Source organism: Tursiops truncatus, chromosome 1 (assembly GCF_011762595.2).
Source record: "Tursiops truncatus isolate mTurTru1 chromosome 1, mTurTru1.mat.Y, whole genome shotgun sequence".
In the NCBI taxonomy this organism is placed as follows: domain Eukaryota; kingdom Metazoa; phylum Chordata; class Mammalia; order Artiodactyla; family Delphinidae; genus Tursiops; species Tursiops truncatus.
In genome coordinates this window covers 33036494-33050998 of record NC_047034.1, presented here as the reverse complement: position 1 = coordinate 33050998, position 14505 = coordinate 33036494, and the positions used below count along the sequence as shown (strand labels likewise).

Below are 14505 nucleotides of genomic sequence, written 5' to 3'. Positions count from 1 at the left end.
ACACACCCACTCGTCCCACCTGTGTGTCTCTCCCCTCTACAATAACCCTGTGTTCTCCACCCCAGAGGGCTTGCCTGGGCCCCTGCTCTCCATTTCCCTGTGCAGTTTCGACCCCCAGATCCCTCTTTAAAACTTCACTGGCTTTTCGTCAGCACCTCCCTGTCTCTGCCTACCTGCTGGGCAGCCCTGCTGGAGGGTGGGGACTGGCCGGATCCAGAGGAAGGAGGCCCATCTCTGTCCTTAGAGAAGTAGGATGCCCCCTCACTGGGTAATGGCTCCTGTGCAAAGACACGTGCTGGGGAAGGTGCTGAGGAAAAGTGAAGGTCCGGCTGGGAAAGCACTCGAAGGGTGTGGATTTGACACTGTTGCTTAGGAGAACCCTGGGGCTTGGTCAGAGGAGCCCTGTCTTCTCTCCTTCCAACCCCCAGAGACCCAGGATTTAGCACCCAAGGGGTCATAGGCCAAAGTGAAGTTCACATCTGAGACTCTTAAACACTTTGGGATCTCTCATGTTGAATGGGATGAACAAGGCTAGCTGCTTTTTCTGGGAGATTGGTCTCACCTAGGAAGTGTTCTGAGACCCCAGAAAGGATCTAGCACTGGAGCGTCTTTTCCTCTTGGACCCTCCCCATCAAACAGATGCATCAGTTAAGGCCAGAGCAAAATCTCGAGTTGTTTACAGTTGCAGGGCTGGTCGGGAACAGAGCTAGGATTAGCACCGGGCTGCCTGCCCTGCCTTCTCTCCTCGAGCAACCCAGGTTTGCCGGGTGCACGCTGTCCACCCCCACTCCTGGTGGGCTGACCTGAGCCTTGCTGGGTGCCGTGGTCCCAGTGGTGACACTGAGTAGAAGGGGCTAGTCTGAATAGCTCCCCACTTCCCTCTGTTCCTCGACATTCCTGTCACGTCTCCTGTCTCTCCTTCTGGTGTTCGGTTGACCTGTTCTCTGCTTCTCCTCCTTCTGGCCGCGTGAGGACCCCTCCTCTGGACAGGAGCTCGCTTCTGGGTTACCGCCTGCTGCGCCTGCTTGCAGCCGCCAACTAGGTAGCGTGCTCTGACCGTCTGTGCATGCCCCCCGTGTGCCCGCGCTGTCCCGCTGCGCGGAAGAGAGTGCCAGCTTCTCAGAGGCTGAGCTGGGGCCGAGACTGGCATGTGGTTGGGGTAGGGGGGCATCTCTCCCGGGCACGGGGTAACTGCCCTTCAAAGCAAGCATGGAATTTGATGGGAGAGCGGGCAAGGTAATTGTCCCTCAGGTGGGGCAGGTCAGCTTACCTGCCTGTTGGGCTGCCTAGTGGTGTCCAGAGAGCTAGTCGAGGCAGATACGTGGGTGCCAGCTGGGGCACTTGGGACAGCTGGGGGCCTCCTCACATTGCCCCGAGCTCCATATGGGGCGAAGAGCTGCAGGTCAGGGGAATGACCTGCCTGACCACCTGCCCTGTGGGCATGGGTGTATTCTCCCCACAGGTGACTGTGTGCTGGGTGGACGAGGCTGGGGACAGTTCCACGCACTGCCTCTCCCCACAGGCTGAGCACGCCGGGGTCCGCACCTACTTCTTCAGTGCCGAGAGCCCCGAGGAGCAGGAGGCCTGGATCCAGGCCATGGGGGAGGCTGCCCGAGTACAGATCCCCCCAGCCCAGAAGTCAGCGCCCCAAGCTGCACGTCACAAGTGAGTGCCGGGGACCGGGCATAGGTGTGAGGACTGCTATTAGAGAGAGAGGAGGAGTGAAGAGGTGCCCATCTCTGTGCCCTTGCTGAGCCCAGCACGTGGACTTGAACCTCTGAGAACATGTGAACCAACTCCTTGCCTCCCAGCAGGGAGGCTGGCTAAGTGAATTCGGAGCCTGTAGTCTCTTTTCCCCTGGGCAGCTCCTCCTCTTCTCTCTGAGCTGGTGGAGGCCAAGAGAGAAGCCAGGTTCCATGCGGGCCTGGCCAGGAGCCAAAGACCAGGGTCACTCACTCGTTTTGTTATGCATACAGCCTTTGTGGGACTCAGGTTTGAATCCCAACTTGAACACTTGCCCACTGTGTGACCTAAGTGTGAGTTACTTAACCCCTGACCCTCAGAGACGATAATTATAATCCTACCTCATAGGGTTGTTGTGAGGACTCAATAGTATGGGTAAAATGACTGACATGCAGCGAGCACTCAGCACGTGACGCTCCTGTCACTTCACCCCGTCATCGCCCGCAGTCTCAGCACCTGTCTGTACTTGAACTGGGCATTGAGTCTTAAGTTAGATGTTAGCAGGGATCCAGCAGAAGGAAGTTTTACAGTATAGACTCCAAGTCCGTGTACCTGTCTTGAAAACGTTTACCAAGCAGTGTCTCAACAAGGATGCTTGACTATGTTGAATTGGGGAAGGTGTAGCGAAAACATTGTCATGAGATTCCATCTTTGCTTTGACCAAGGGGTGGAATTCCAGAACTTCACTCCTTCTTTTCATAAATATTTACTGTAGATAGAAATGTGTATAGGGTGCTAGGAAAACAAGGTAGGAAAAGTCTGACAAGCTCCTACCTCATGGAGCTTATACTCTCATAGAAAGTCCTGGAAGATGCTTGTTCGGGAGGGGAACTAGCTTCTCTCTATGCCTGTGAAGTTGGAGGCAACGGCTTCAGCCCCTGGTGCGCCTGCCATGTTTGATCTCACACAGTCCTACCCAGCCTGCCAACGAGGAGCCCAAGACTCGTGGAAGTTAAGTAACTTTCTAAAGGAGAGAGGGCTGACCTGTCACAAACCTCTGTAGCTGAGACATCAAGGATGGTTCCGATTATGCATAGTGTGTAGTGCACACCAAGTGACGGGGGCTGGATCAGGAAGAGACTACAGGAGACACCTAGTCTGGGTGAGGTTAGTCTCGGCCATAGCTAGGAGGCTGGACTCAAGGAGTTTCAGCAGAAGGGAGCGAAGGGTGACACACGAGGAGGACCAGCAGGGCAAGACGAGCACATGTGCACAGGCAAGCTTGGATTACGCTTTATAATTGCCCAGGCTGGAGCAAGTATATAAAATGGTAGGATTTAGGAAACAGAATTGGAATTCATTGAACCCTGTTTCCATCACTGCCTTCCTGTCCATCCTTCTCCACTCCTCTTCTCCTTCCCAGTTTCCCCCCACCTGAACTCCACGCTGGGCTGGAGTCCCTTACAACATCTCCCTTGGCATCCCACAGCCACGAGAAGCCAGACTCTGAGAACATCCCACCCAGCAAACACCACCACCAACCCCCCCAAAACAGCCTTCCCAAGCCTGAACCAGAGGCCAAGACTCGAGGAGAGGGTGATGGCCGAGGCTGTGAGAAGGTGGAGAGGAGGCCTGAGAGGCCTGACGTCAAGAGCGAGCCTCTGGTGAAAGCCAATGGTGTCCACGCTGGACCAGAACCAGCCTCAGACCCGGGCAGCCCTTACCCTGAGGGCCCAAGGGTCCCAGGAGGTGGGGAGCGGCCCACCCAGCCCAACGGCTGGCAGTATAGCTCCCCGAGCCGGCCGGGGAGCACAGCTTTCCCACCTCAGGACTCAGAAAGTGGGGGGCAACGGCGGAGCTTCCCCCCACGTGCCAACCCCGACAAAATCGCCCAGCGCAAGAGCTCCATGAACCAGCTTCAGCAGTGGGTGAACCTGCGCCGAGGGGTGCCCCCTCCTGAAGATCTTCGGAGGTGAGGCCTGGTGGGGTGGGGTGGAGTGGGGATGGCGTTCCGGCTAGGGGCTGGGGCTGGGGGGAGTGACAGGGAGGCACCCTCTGTTGGAAACCTTCTGGAAGCCAGGCTGAATTGGGAAACCAAGAAAACCCCAGGATTCCCTGCTTGCCCAGATGCTTACTAACCCCATGGTTCCCTCTGTAGAGTTTGCCCCCTGCCCCTGATTCTTGCCGTCTCTGCCTACTTCAGAGGAAGGGACAGAGCACCCAGTGCCTCCCACAGGACGCTGGGCGGCCTGAAGCATGCAGGCAGTCGCAGCGAGGGGCCTTTAAAGCTGTCCAGCCAGACGTCCGTCCGTGCTTCCCACCCTTGTATAGCGTCCAGTGTCTCTACCAACGCGAGACTCACTAACTGCCAAGGCAGCTCACTGCGTCTTTGAAGCTCTGTTTGCAAGCCATTATTTATAAGCAGTTTTTTAAAAAGAAAACCGTTGCCACTCATTGGCCCTAGTTCTTCCCAATAGACCGATTTACTTCTTTATCCAGTGACTGGCTCTCAAATATTTGAAGACATTTATTGGACCTGATTGTGTTCATCAGGGCAAGGGGGGCTGCCGCTCCTTCCCTGGGGGTCTGGGAGGGCAGCTCACTGTGGTGGTCTGCCCTGCCCTGGGGAGAGCGCCTCACTAGGGTTGAGTCCCAGGAACGGACTGGTTGGCTCCTTGACAGGATCATAAAATCAGCGAAGGCATCCCTTTGTCCCTCCTCCGTTGTCCCCCTCCAGGTGCCTGGTACACTCTAGTGTTCTCTCTGCTCTCAGCCTCTCTGGAAAGAATCTGATAAATTGGTTCATGCTGAGATAGAGATGGCTAATAAGGCTTAAAGTTTCTCCCCAGGGAGACAAAGAGACAAAGATGGAAGCTCTGAATGGTGAAATTTCTGGCCTCAGGGAACTGGTTGAGGGGGAGAGCTTTGAGGACAGGTCTTTCCTTGCACTTCTGGGAACAGGCCTCCGTGCCTGGGCAGTGGGCGCCCCCGTATGCTCACAAGGTCAGCCTAGGGCACCATTCACCTCGTCAGACCCCACTCTAGGCTGGAGGACAAGGAGGAGGGGCTGGGGCACGGGCAGGTGGCTGGGGGCGTGCCCATTTTGTCTGGCTTCCTTACAAAGTCCTCTCTGTCTCAGTCCCTCTAGGTTCTACCCTGTGTCCCGTAGGGTCCCTGAGTATTACAGCCCCTACTCCTCCCAGTACCCTGATGATTACCAGTACTACCCGCCAGGCGTGCGGCCGGATAGCATCTGCTCCATGCCGGCCTACGATCGGATCAGCCCACCCTGGGCCCTGGAGGACAAGCGGCACTCCTTCCGGAATGGAGGCGGCCCCGCCTTCCAGCTGCGTGCGTGGAAGGAGCCTGCCAGCTATGGGCGGCAGGATGGTACCACCTGGATCCCCAGCCCCTCCCGGCAGCCTGTCTATTATGATGAACTGGATGCCGCCTCCGGCTCCCTGCGACGCCTGTCCTTGCAGCCCCGTTCCCACTCTGTGCCCCGCTCGCCAAGCCATGGGTCCTACAGCCGCGCCCGCATTTTCTCCCCCATCCGCTCACCCAGTGCCCGTTTCGAGCGGCTGCCACCTCGCAGTGAGGACATCTATGCTGACCCTGCTGCCTATGTGATGAGGCGATCCATCAGCTCCCCCAAGGTGAGCCACCAGCCTTCCCCTCCTTCCTCAGCCCCTGAGATCCCCCAGAAGCCTAAGACGATCTGCTGAGAAGAGGTGGGGATGCAAGGGCATCTGGGGACATGGGGTCACTGGGCTGTGTCAGCAGGACCAGGGATGCTGCCCAGGGGAAGCCACTGGCCCTGCGGTTCTGTCCATAGGAGAGCTGCCTTGGGGGATTTGCCTTGCCCCTGAGTAGAAACACTGCTCTCTGTGCCCATCCCCAGACTGTACCAGGAGCCCTAATTCTATATAAGAGGACAGAGAGGGTTCTATCTTTTCAAATCTTGAGGACCTGGACAGATCACTGCAAGGATATTGCAATGGTTAAAGGCTGTCCATTTTAGTTTGAAATCTGCTCCGGGACAGGTTACAAACATCCCTAACCTTGAACTTCAGTTGGTGGGGAAGTCCATATCCCAGCCGGACCCCCTCACCTCTCCAATCCCCTTTCTCTTCCAGTATGATTACCTGGGAGACAGGCGGCCAGTCCCTGCAGGACTGTTCCCCTACAACTACCCACCATCCCCCACGGTCCACGATAAGATGGTACGTCCTCTCCTCCCACTCCACTTCCCCTCAGGACCTCTCCTCCCAGGGCGGGGCCAAACTAGGGCAGACGCAGGGATGCTCTGTGCCCAGTGCCTGGCCCGTCTGGTCTTTAGCAGCCTCTGGATACCTCCTCCCTCCGGCCTGGACTCTAACACCAATATAGAGAGTGGTGTCAGTTACCCCTCCTCCTCTGTGACACAGGGCAGAGGAGCAGGGACAAGATCTGGAAGCGTGAAACGTCCCCATTCTCTCAGTCTCAGAACAACTCCTCTCCAGCATGCAGAGGGGCCTGGACAGGGTGCTTAGGCTATGGGCTGGGAAGAAAAGTTAAGCTAGAGCTCCCAAAACAGGCATGATCTTCTAGTCTTCTTACCCCTAAGCGTACTTGCTTCAAGCTTGTCCTTGCCTGGAATGTCACTTCAGGGGAAAGAGACTAGAAGCCGGATTGAGGAAGAAAAGATTTTCCATACTGTGTCTCCTCCTACTTTCACTCCCCTTTCTACTTGTGTCTCTTCCGGGAATTTGTTCTCCTGAGGATTTTGGTCTCCGCCTGGAGAACTCGATGCAGATGCTCCGCCTGGGGAGCTGGGGAAAACCACTGGAACCAACAGGCAGAATCCTTGTCTCCAACGGCCTGTCACTGGCCCCTCTCTCTGAGTCTTCTCTGCCGGTGTCCAAACTCTATAGCCAAGACACACAGCAAATGCACCCATCTGGAAACAGTGGATTTTCCAGAAAACTCAGAAAAAGCTCCAGGAAGTGCTGACTAGATGGCTTCAGTGGTGCTTCCCTCTCCCAGGGCAGGGCCAGGCCGACCCAGGAGCCTCGGAGTGTGTCGCTTCTCTCGCTGGGCTTGTCCAGCAGACAACCTCTGTGGCTGCCCGCACCCTTCCCCCCTCCCTTCCCTAGACTCCTCAAGGCCAGAGAGGCCTCTGTTTGTCGTTGCCCAGCTAACTCTTAACTGCTTTGCTTCCTTTTTATTGTTTTCTTTTGTCCTGTTCCTGTTTGTTTGTGTTGCCGTTGGGCCTCGGGCTCCGGGTAGGATGAACTTTTAGACCTTCAGTTGCAAAGAAACCTAGAGTATTTGGATCAGCAGGTAGGCAGAGCTGGTGCCCCTTACCATCCCCCTGCCCTCCCTTCACGTCTCCCTGCTCCTCCCCGCCTTCTCATCCCCCATCCATCTGACAACCTTTGTTGGCAAAAACCGGGACACAACAAAGTGGCTTATATTTTGGTTTGCACCTTCACACCCCTTCTCTGCAAAGCCCTTTAGGGCAGCTGGGAGTTTCCTGGGGAAAGGAGAATTGTAAATTACCACATGAATAATTAATGTCACCGCCTATTTGTTCGACCCAGATGGAACTGCCCCCAGGGGGCAGGCGGGAATTTGCATTTTTGCTGGATAGAGTTGCAGAGACAGGGAGGAGCTCTGTGCTGGGGCCTAAGAGGCTAAGGATTTAGTTCAGCCTGAATCTGGGAAATTAGCCTATCCTATTCCACAGGTTGTGGTTAAACTCCACATTTTGTAAGCGAAGGACCACAGACCTGCCCTGCACTGATTTTTTAAATTATGGTAATTCGGTATATATGTTAGTTCCTCTGCAAAGTTCTTTTGTATGCACGGCTCATGTTTTCCTGAGAACTCAGTGCTGTAGGCAGAGAGAGTGTCATCAATCCAGTGTTACAGATGAGCACCCTGAAGAGGCAATGAGTGTCCCCAAGTGATGAAAGCAATCGGCTGCCTGGGCTCTCACCTTTGGCTACCTTGCCTTTTGAGACTAAGGAGGCTGTGATACTGGGTTTAGACAGGCCAGGGGTCAATATGCTGGGCAGTTTGTATGAGCACATACTCATATTCAGATCTGTGCTACAAATCATGGGGGACCTGGATGTGTACCAGATCCAGGTGGAGGCGGCCTGGGGTGGTGGAAAGAATAATGTTAGTAATAATAATAATAATAGTGGCAGCACTTACCGTAATGGGATGCTTCCTCCATGCCCTGCACCATTCTAAGCATTTCACAGATCCTAACCTTTATAACAACTCTGCAACGTAGGTATTGTTATTATCCCCGTTTCGTAGGGGATATGATGAAACTAAAGCCCAGAGAGATCAAATAACACGCCAAGGACACACAACCAGTGAACAACAGAGCTTGGATATGACTCTGAGCTTTTGACTCGGTTTACAGCTGAGGAAACAAGCTGGGGTTGAACCTCATCAGGATGACTTTGTGCTCTTAACATTGTAGAGAGAACCATAAACTTGGTATCAGAGGACGTGGCTGCAAATGCTGGTGGTTCTAGTCACAAGCCATGTGACCGTCATCTCACAGGGTCTCCGTGTCTCAGTGAGGTCGTCCTCATGGGAGCCCTTGGGTACTGGGAAGCATGATATACACATTTTAATCAGCAGTGATGGCTCCTGGCCCTCAAGAACATTGCATCTTAGTCCCAGACGGAGCATGTGGTGTTGACACCGTAAGCATTCTAGTCCATGTGGGGATGACTCCCGGCAGGCCCTCCTCCCCGCAGCCCATCCACACTGCTGGCTTTCCAAGCATTCAGTGCAGATGGCAGGGCCCCTTCCTGGGGGCTTCTTCCCTCACAGAGGGGCTGGGGGCTTCAGAAATAACCTTTCAGAGGACCTCTTCCTAGATAAACGATAATACTCTTAAAAGGCAGTCTTGTATGATAAGAAGAGTCCAGAACATAGTCAGACACTGCACTCTAGTTCCAGCTGTGCCATTTACAGGGATTTTTTTTTTTAAACCTTGGTCTCTCTGGGTCTTTGTTTTCTCAATCATGAGACGGACATTGTAGGACCTGCCCTTTCTACCTCACAGTTATTGGGAGAGTCGAGTGAGAATGTATATGAGGGCACTTTGGCAGGCCTTGATGAGGGCTAGTGATTGCTACTATGATTATTTTATTATTCTTTTTCTTCCAAAACTCAAAAATATTAATTGACCACCCTTGACCCCAGTGCTGTGTATAAGGTACTGGGTTAGGTGCTTTCTCACGAAATTTCTCTAACGTTTGGAGAGACAGAAGGTGGCACACAGGAATCCTCCCAGAGGCAAGGCCCACATAGGCTGAACGATCCTGAAAGCCATAGCATGTGTGGGGGCAGGCCAGGGTGAGAAGACCCCTGCTTCCTCTATTGTTTTAGATCTACTGGTTGGGGAAGGAATGAGATCTGTGGGTGACCAAGAAGAGCCTGGGCCTCCCTTGCCCTCTCAAAGCCTGATGTGTTGGTAGATCTGCCTTGTCCTCCACACATACACATAAACACCACACACAGGACACACAGGTATGACACACAGGCAGCCAACATAAACATACACATACCACATACGATCACACATACACCACACTGGCACACCCCATACACAACAAACACAATCTCATCCACACACACACACACACACGCACGCACGCACATGCGCGTGCACAGCCTCTAAGAAGATAAGCACTGACTTGAGTTCAGATCCTTACAGAAAATGTGGTTGATATACTGTTGACTTTTAACCATTTTGCAAAGACTCAACCTCATATTACAATTGCTCTTTTAAAAGCCTTTTAAATCACACTTTATATCATAGAAAAAATTCCCAACTGGGCTAAAGAAGTAGCAAAATCAGATCCTAGGAAAGCCCTTTAAAATGCTCTAGAGCCTGTGAATGGGGGTGGAGGGGTGCCCCTCGCCCTGTCTTGTACAGCGCACAGAAGCAAGGCTGCTTTGGGGCTGCCGCCTAAACAGGGCAAGAGGGAAATAGGTGTGGGTCCAACAAAGATTGGGAAGACAAGGGCAAAAAACGTGGGGGTTCCCTGAACTGTGACCTGAGAAGATCTGCCCTAAGGTGGCTCTGTCCCTTCCCTTACTCATTGCCCCTCCCCAAGAAGCTTTTCCTGCACAACTCCCCCCGTCTTCTGCTGCCTTCTCCTGGAGATCCATTGAGTTAAAGGGACATGGCCAAGGACACTCCCTAATATGTTTACATTTGACGCTGTCACACTGGAACCAGTGGGGGAAATGATGGCATTCCTGGTTGATTTGGTTGGCTCGTCCTCCCTCCCTCCCTCCCTGTCCCTCTCCCTCACCCTTCCTCTCTCTCTTTCGTTTTCATCTGGCAAATAGTCTTTCCCCCTCCATGTTCCTGATGATCCTTGAAGCATAAGGATAACGTGTTGGGAGAGCAGTGTTCCAATCTCTGGTGTCCCTTTAACGTGGCTTACTTGCTTTGGCCTCCTTGTTTGCTCCCTGGCGCCATCCCAGATTGGCATGGATGCTACCAGCCCAGCTCTGGAAACCGTGTTTAGCAATACTTTCTACTCTAGAGCAGAGGTGGGCAGGGTTTGGGAAGAGAGGCCTGTGCCTTCCCAATGTGACGGCCCAGCCAAAGAGCCGGGTCACATTTTCTTTAACGTTGTTTCATTTAGTTCAGATTTTGGGAGATCGGACTTTCCAACTGCTTGTGTGGTCTTTGACCAAACCAGTGTGAGAAATGAGAGCCGGCCCAATGGGATGAGACCCACCACACTCAGGCGCCCTGGGGAGGTGTCACTGGGCTGGGGCCTCTTCAGAGCCACAAGCGAGGGCACAGTGGCCTCCCAGGTCCCTTCTGTGGGCTTTCCTCAAGGGCAACTTCAGTGCGGGTCCTGAGATGGAGTTCACGAGGGGTGAGTGATGGGCAAGGCCAGGCAGAGGATGCTGGAGGCCTCAGGAGGAGCTGTCCTTTCCTGTTTCCTGGAAAGCAAGCACAGGCGGGCGTGGGGAGACATCTCTCTGGGGGTCTGAGTTTGAATCGTCTGTTCCTTCCTCTGCTGCAGATGAGTGAGAGTGAGACTCTCATCAGTATGGTGAACCGCATGGTGGAGAACTCCTCCCCCAGGGCCCAACTCTTCATGCAAGTAAGACCTCTGCCTGGCAGCATGGTCCCTGTCAACACCATTTTTCAGCTGCTTGTGCATGGTCGCGTCCACCCATCAGGGATGAGTCCACTCCGCCTGCTCACCTGCCAGGCCTCATCTCCCAGGCTCAGCCTGGCCTCCCTCCTTTCTTTTCACTGTGTCTCCCCCATTCTTCACGTTCATGGGTGAACCCAGGCCCATTTCCCAGGCCATCGAAATAGCCCGCACTGACATCTCACGCCATGCAGGGACCGCAGGCTGCTTTTTAGCGTTCAGGACTTCTCTTTCATGTTTGGGGTCTTCTTAACGGTTGTTGGGGTGAAGGACACGAGGCGTGTGATATGGAACCGTCCAGCGACAGAGTTGTGTAGAACGTGCTCTCGTTGCTGCATGTGTCACCAAGGGCAGGCGCCTTTGCTGGACTCAGAGGCACTTCTGGTTGAGGCACAAGCCCTGGGGCTGGCGTTCCATCTAGTAGGGTGGTCGTTCTCAGATTCTTCCAATGCTCGTTCTGTTCTCCCAGGTCTTATCCTTATCAGAACAGCCAGGACTTAACTCTTGTTCTCATGGTTGTTACCAGTAAGCCATTTGGGAGCTACACAGCCCTGGAGCCCCTCTTGGCAGTAGATTTTAGACCTTAGCGGAGAGGAGATACAGAGCACGAGTGAGCAGCATCTCTACCTCCAGAATCAGCCCAGGACGGTTGGGGCAGAGCTTGGGGCGGAGCTTAGGCCGGGCTGTCCCACGCTTTCCGGCCAGGGGGCAGAGCACTGTAGCTCAGCCCAGGTCCCCAGAACAGATGCGGCCTGAGGCGATGGGACTGTGGTCGGTGGCAGGAACGGAGCGAGACTGTCAGCGGTCCCGTCCCTGCGTGCCCTGCCCGGGCTGTCCTCTGCTGTGGTAACCGGCCTCCTGTTCCTGCAGGTCCCTCCATACCCAGAAGTGTTCCGGGACAGCCTCCACACCTACAAGCTAAACGAGCAAGACACAGATGTAAGAACAGCTCTCCCGCTGCCTCTGTCCACTCCAGCCCCTCCCGCTGCCCTTCTCATCCTCACTCTCCTCCGTGGGGGCTTCTCCTCCGTCCATCTCTCATCTCCTGTGGCCCTTCATACATTTCATTCCTGTCCTCTCTCACCGCAAAGACAACATTCTGCCTGGGCCTCCTCTCGTTCTTACCACTCACCCCTACCTCCCACCATGGCTGTGTGTGTTTCTCCACTGAGTTTGAGGCCCTCTTATCTACAGCGCTGGCTTGTGCTTATTTCAGGAGCACAGACTTCGTTAGGAGGTAGAGCATGTAGTCCCCAGGTGCCTGGAAAGAAGAATGAGGCCTGGCTCCACCCTCGGGGAGCTTCTGGGCAGTGGGAGGCCCAGGGAGCAGCAGGCGGCAGCACAGGATTCATGTGCTGAGCGGACTGTAACAGGGTCTGCAGGAGTGCGGGGTAGGGGGACCGCGTGGGCTGGTGGAGGCCGGGGACAAAACAGGTGGCACGTGAGCTGGGCCTTGAAATAAAGGGCCCAGAGGACAAGATTTGGCCCACTAGAAAGTAGCCAAGCGGGTATTTGAGGAGTGGCATGGATAAAGGTGTGGACGCAGGAAAGCACAGGTCTTCCCAGAAGACAAGTTTGGCCTAACCTGCCTTGCCTAGGTAGCAGATCTGCCCAGCAGGCAGGGGAGACGCTCTGTACAGGCAAGGACCAGACCTCAGAGGGAGCCACCGTCAGCCATCCTGAGCCTCTGGAAGGAGGAGGGGAGATCAGGGTCCTGTGGGACTAGGGAACCAGTTTACATTGTTCAGCGGTTTTGCTAAGACTGTTGTTCAGAAACCGGCCTGTGCCTCTGATTCATACACACCTGGAGGCCCAGGAGGCGAGGCCGTGTTATCTCCTGAACCTCTTGTGAATTGGAACCCCGAGAGGATGGGAGTGCAGAAGCTTAACGTTTGGCTCTCAGCCCTCTCCCCTCTCAAGCTGACTCGTTTCCTCAGAGAATAAATTTGTCTCCTCTCCCAATGGGTCTTTGGAGAGTCCCCCGAGGTGAAGACCATCTTCCTGTTCCCAGGAGCCTCCAAGGTCAAGGTGAAGGCCCAGGGTTCCTTGGCAGGGAAGAGGAGGTGGTATCCAGAGGCCAGGCCCTGCCAACCCAATTCCCAGGTCCCCATCAAACCGTGTTCTTCACTCCCTTCTTTCTCCCTCCCTTCCCCCTTGGGGCCCCCAGAAGCTGCTGGGCAAGTTGTGTGAGCAGAACAAGGTGGTGAGGGAGCAGGAACGGCTGGTGCAGCAGCTCCGAGCTGAGAAGGTGAGAGCCGTGGGGTGGCCCTGAGTGGGGCAGACGGGGGGGCTGGCCCAGAGAAGGTGTAGATTGCTATCTCCATCCTGACTAAGCTGATGAAGATTTGCCCCTCCTTAAATTTCTGTCCTGCCCTTAATCAGACCTGCTGAAGCTCTTCTGGGGACCTCAGCCAGTGTGAGGGAAACCTCCACTAAGCTGCCTGGTTGAACCCCTAGGGCTCAGGCCTCTGCTGCTGAAAGCCCAGGAGAGGAGCTATGAAGGCCGCTCATAGCCATTCCCCTGCCTTTCTTCAGGAGAGCCTGGAAAGTGCCTTGATGGGGACCCATCAGGAACTGGAGATGTTTGGAAACCAGCCTGCCTACCCAGAGAAGCTGCTACACAAGAAGGAGTCGCTGCAGAACCAGCTCATCCACATCCGGGTGGAGCTGTCTCAGGCAACCACGGTAACCTGGGAGCTGGGTGTGCGCTCCCACCCTGGCCAGCACCTGCAGGGGGGAGCCACCCTCCCAGCTGTGCTCCTCTAATTCCTGTTCTCCTCTGACGGCGAGAGCAGGGTGCTGTCTGCGAGAGGGATAAACAAAGACCTTAACACTGCCTTACAAAGAGGCAGCAAATGTGCCAGCCTGCTCATCCCATTGAGTCTCCACCAGGGAGACTGGCTTGTTTCCCACAAGCCGTATCTGCACCAGGATTCATTCAGGACAAAGTGAAGTTGAGGGCCACTTCTTTCCTTGGCTGCTCTAACAGCTTTGCTGCCCACCTTTTCCACTCCCCTGGAGAACCAGGATACCGGCAACACGCCACCCTGGTTACTTCCCAGCAGGCACAGGGCAGACCCTCTGACACAGAGAGCAGCAGCAAAAGCCCCAGGAAATTGTGGCCCAGAGGGAGGAAGGTCTCTAACCTCCAGAGAACAGGCACCCCCAGGTCTTTCCTTTTTTGCCCTCTACTCTCTATCACCCAACCTGGGGAGAACAGGAGGGGTGTGAGAGTGAGATTAGCCCCTTTGGGCCTGCCTGCCATCCAGAGAGGATTCCATTTTCTCTCTCTTTGGGCATGCAGTAGGCTGGGCTGTTGCACCTCCTAAAAGGCCAGTGTTTGGCTGTCATCAGAATGTCTCAGCCCAGGGCCCTCTCCCGTCCCTCTGGTACCCGGGCCCCAGGCCCTGAGGCAGGACGAGGAGGGGCGGATTGGCAATTGCAGCTTCTCAGTAAGCCCTCCCCTTGCAGGCCCTGTCGAACAGCACCGTGGAGTACGAGGGCCTGGAGGCAGAGGTCTCTGCCCTGCACGACGAGCTCTGGGAGCAGCTCAGCTTGGACTTTCAGGTGAAGAGGCCCACAGGCAGGCGGGGCTGCTGTGTGCTTCAGGCCCTCCTTTGTCATTTTG

General features: G+C 54.9%; 1 protein-coding gene across 1 annotated transcript in view; it reads left to right on the top strand.

Moving 5' to 3' along the window:
* The window catches only part of PLEKHA6 (pleckstrin homology domain containing A6), a 136289-nt gene that overhangs the window by 103506 nt on the left and 18278 nt on the right, over nt 1–14505 (top strand). The window contains exons 9-17 of the mRNA XM_073802048.1: nt 1463–1665; nt 3107–3655; nt 4823–5339; nt 5820–5906; nt 10743–10823; nt 11748–11816; nt 13045–13125; nt 13413–13562; nt 14349–14444. Coding sequence (XP_073658149.1) covers nt 1463–1665; nt 3107–3655; nt 4823–5339; nt 5820–5906; nt 10743–10823; nt 11748–11816; nt 13045–13125; nt 13413–13562; nt 14349–14444 — 1833 coding nt within the window. The remainder of the gene's footprint in view (nt 1–1462; nt 1666–3106; nt 3656–4822; nt 5340–5819; nt 5907–10742; nt 10824–11747; nt 11817–13044; nt 13126–13412; nt 13563–14348; nt 14445–14505) is intronic.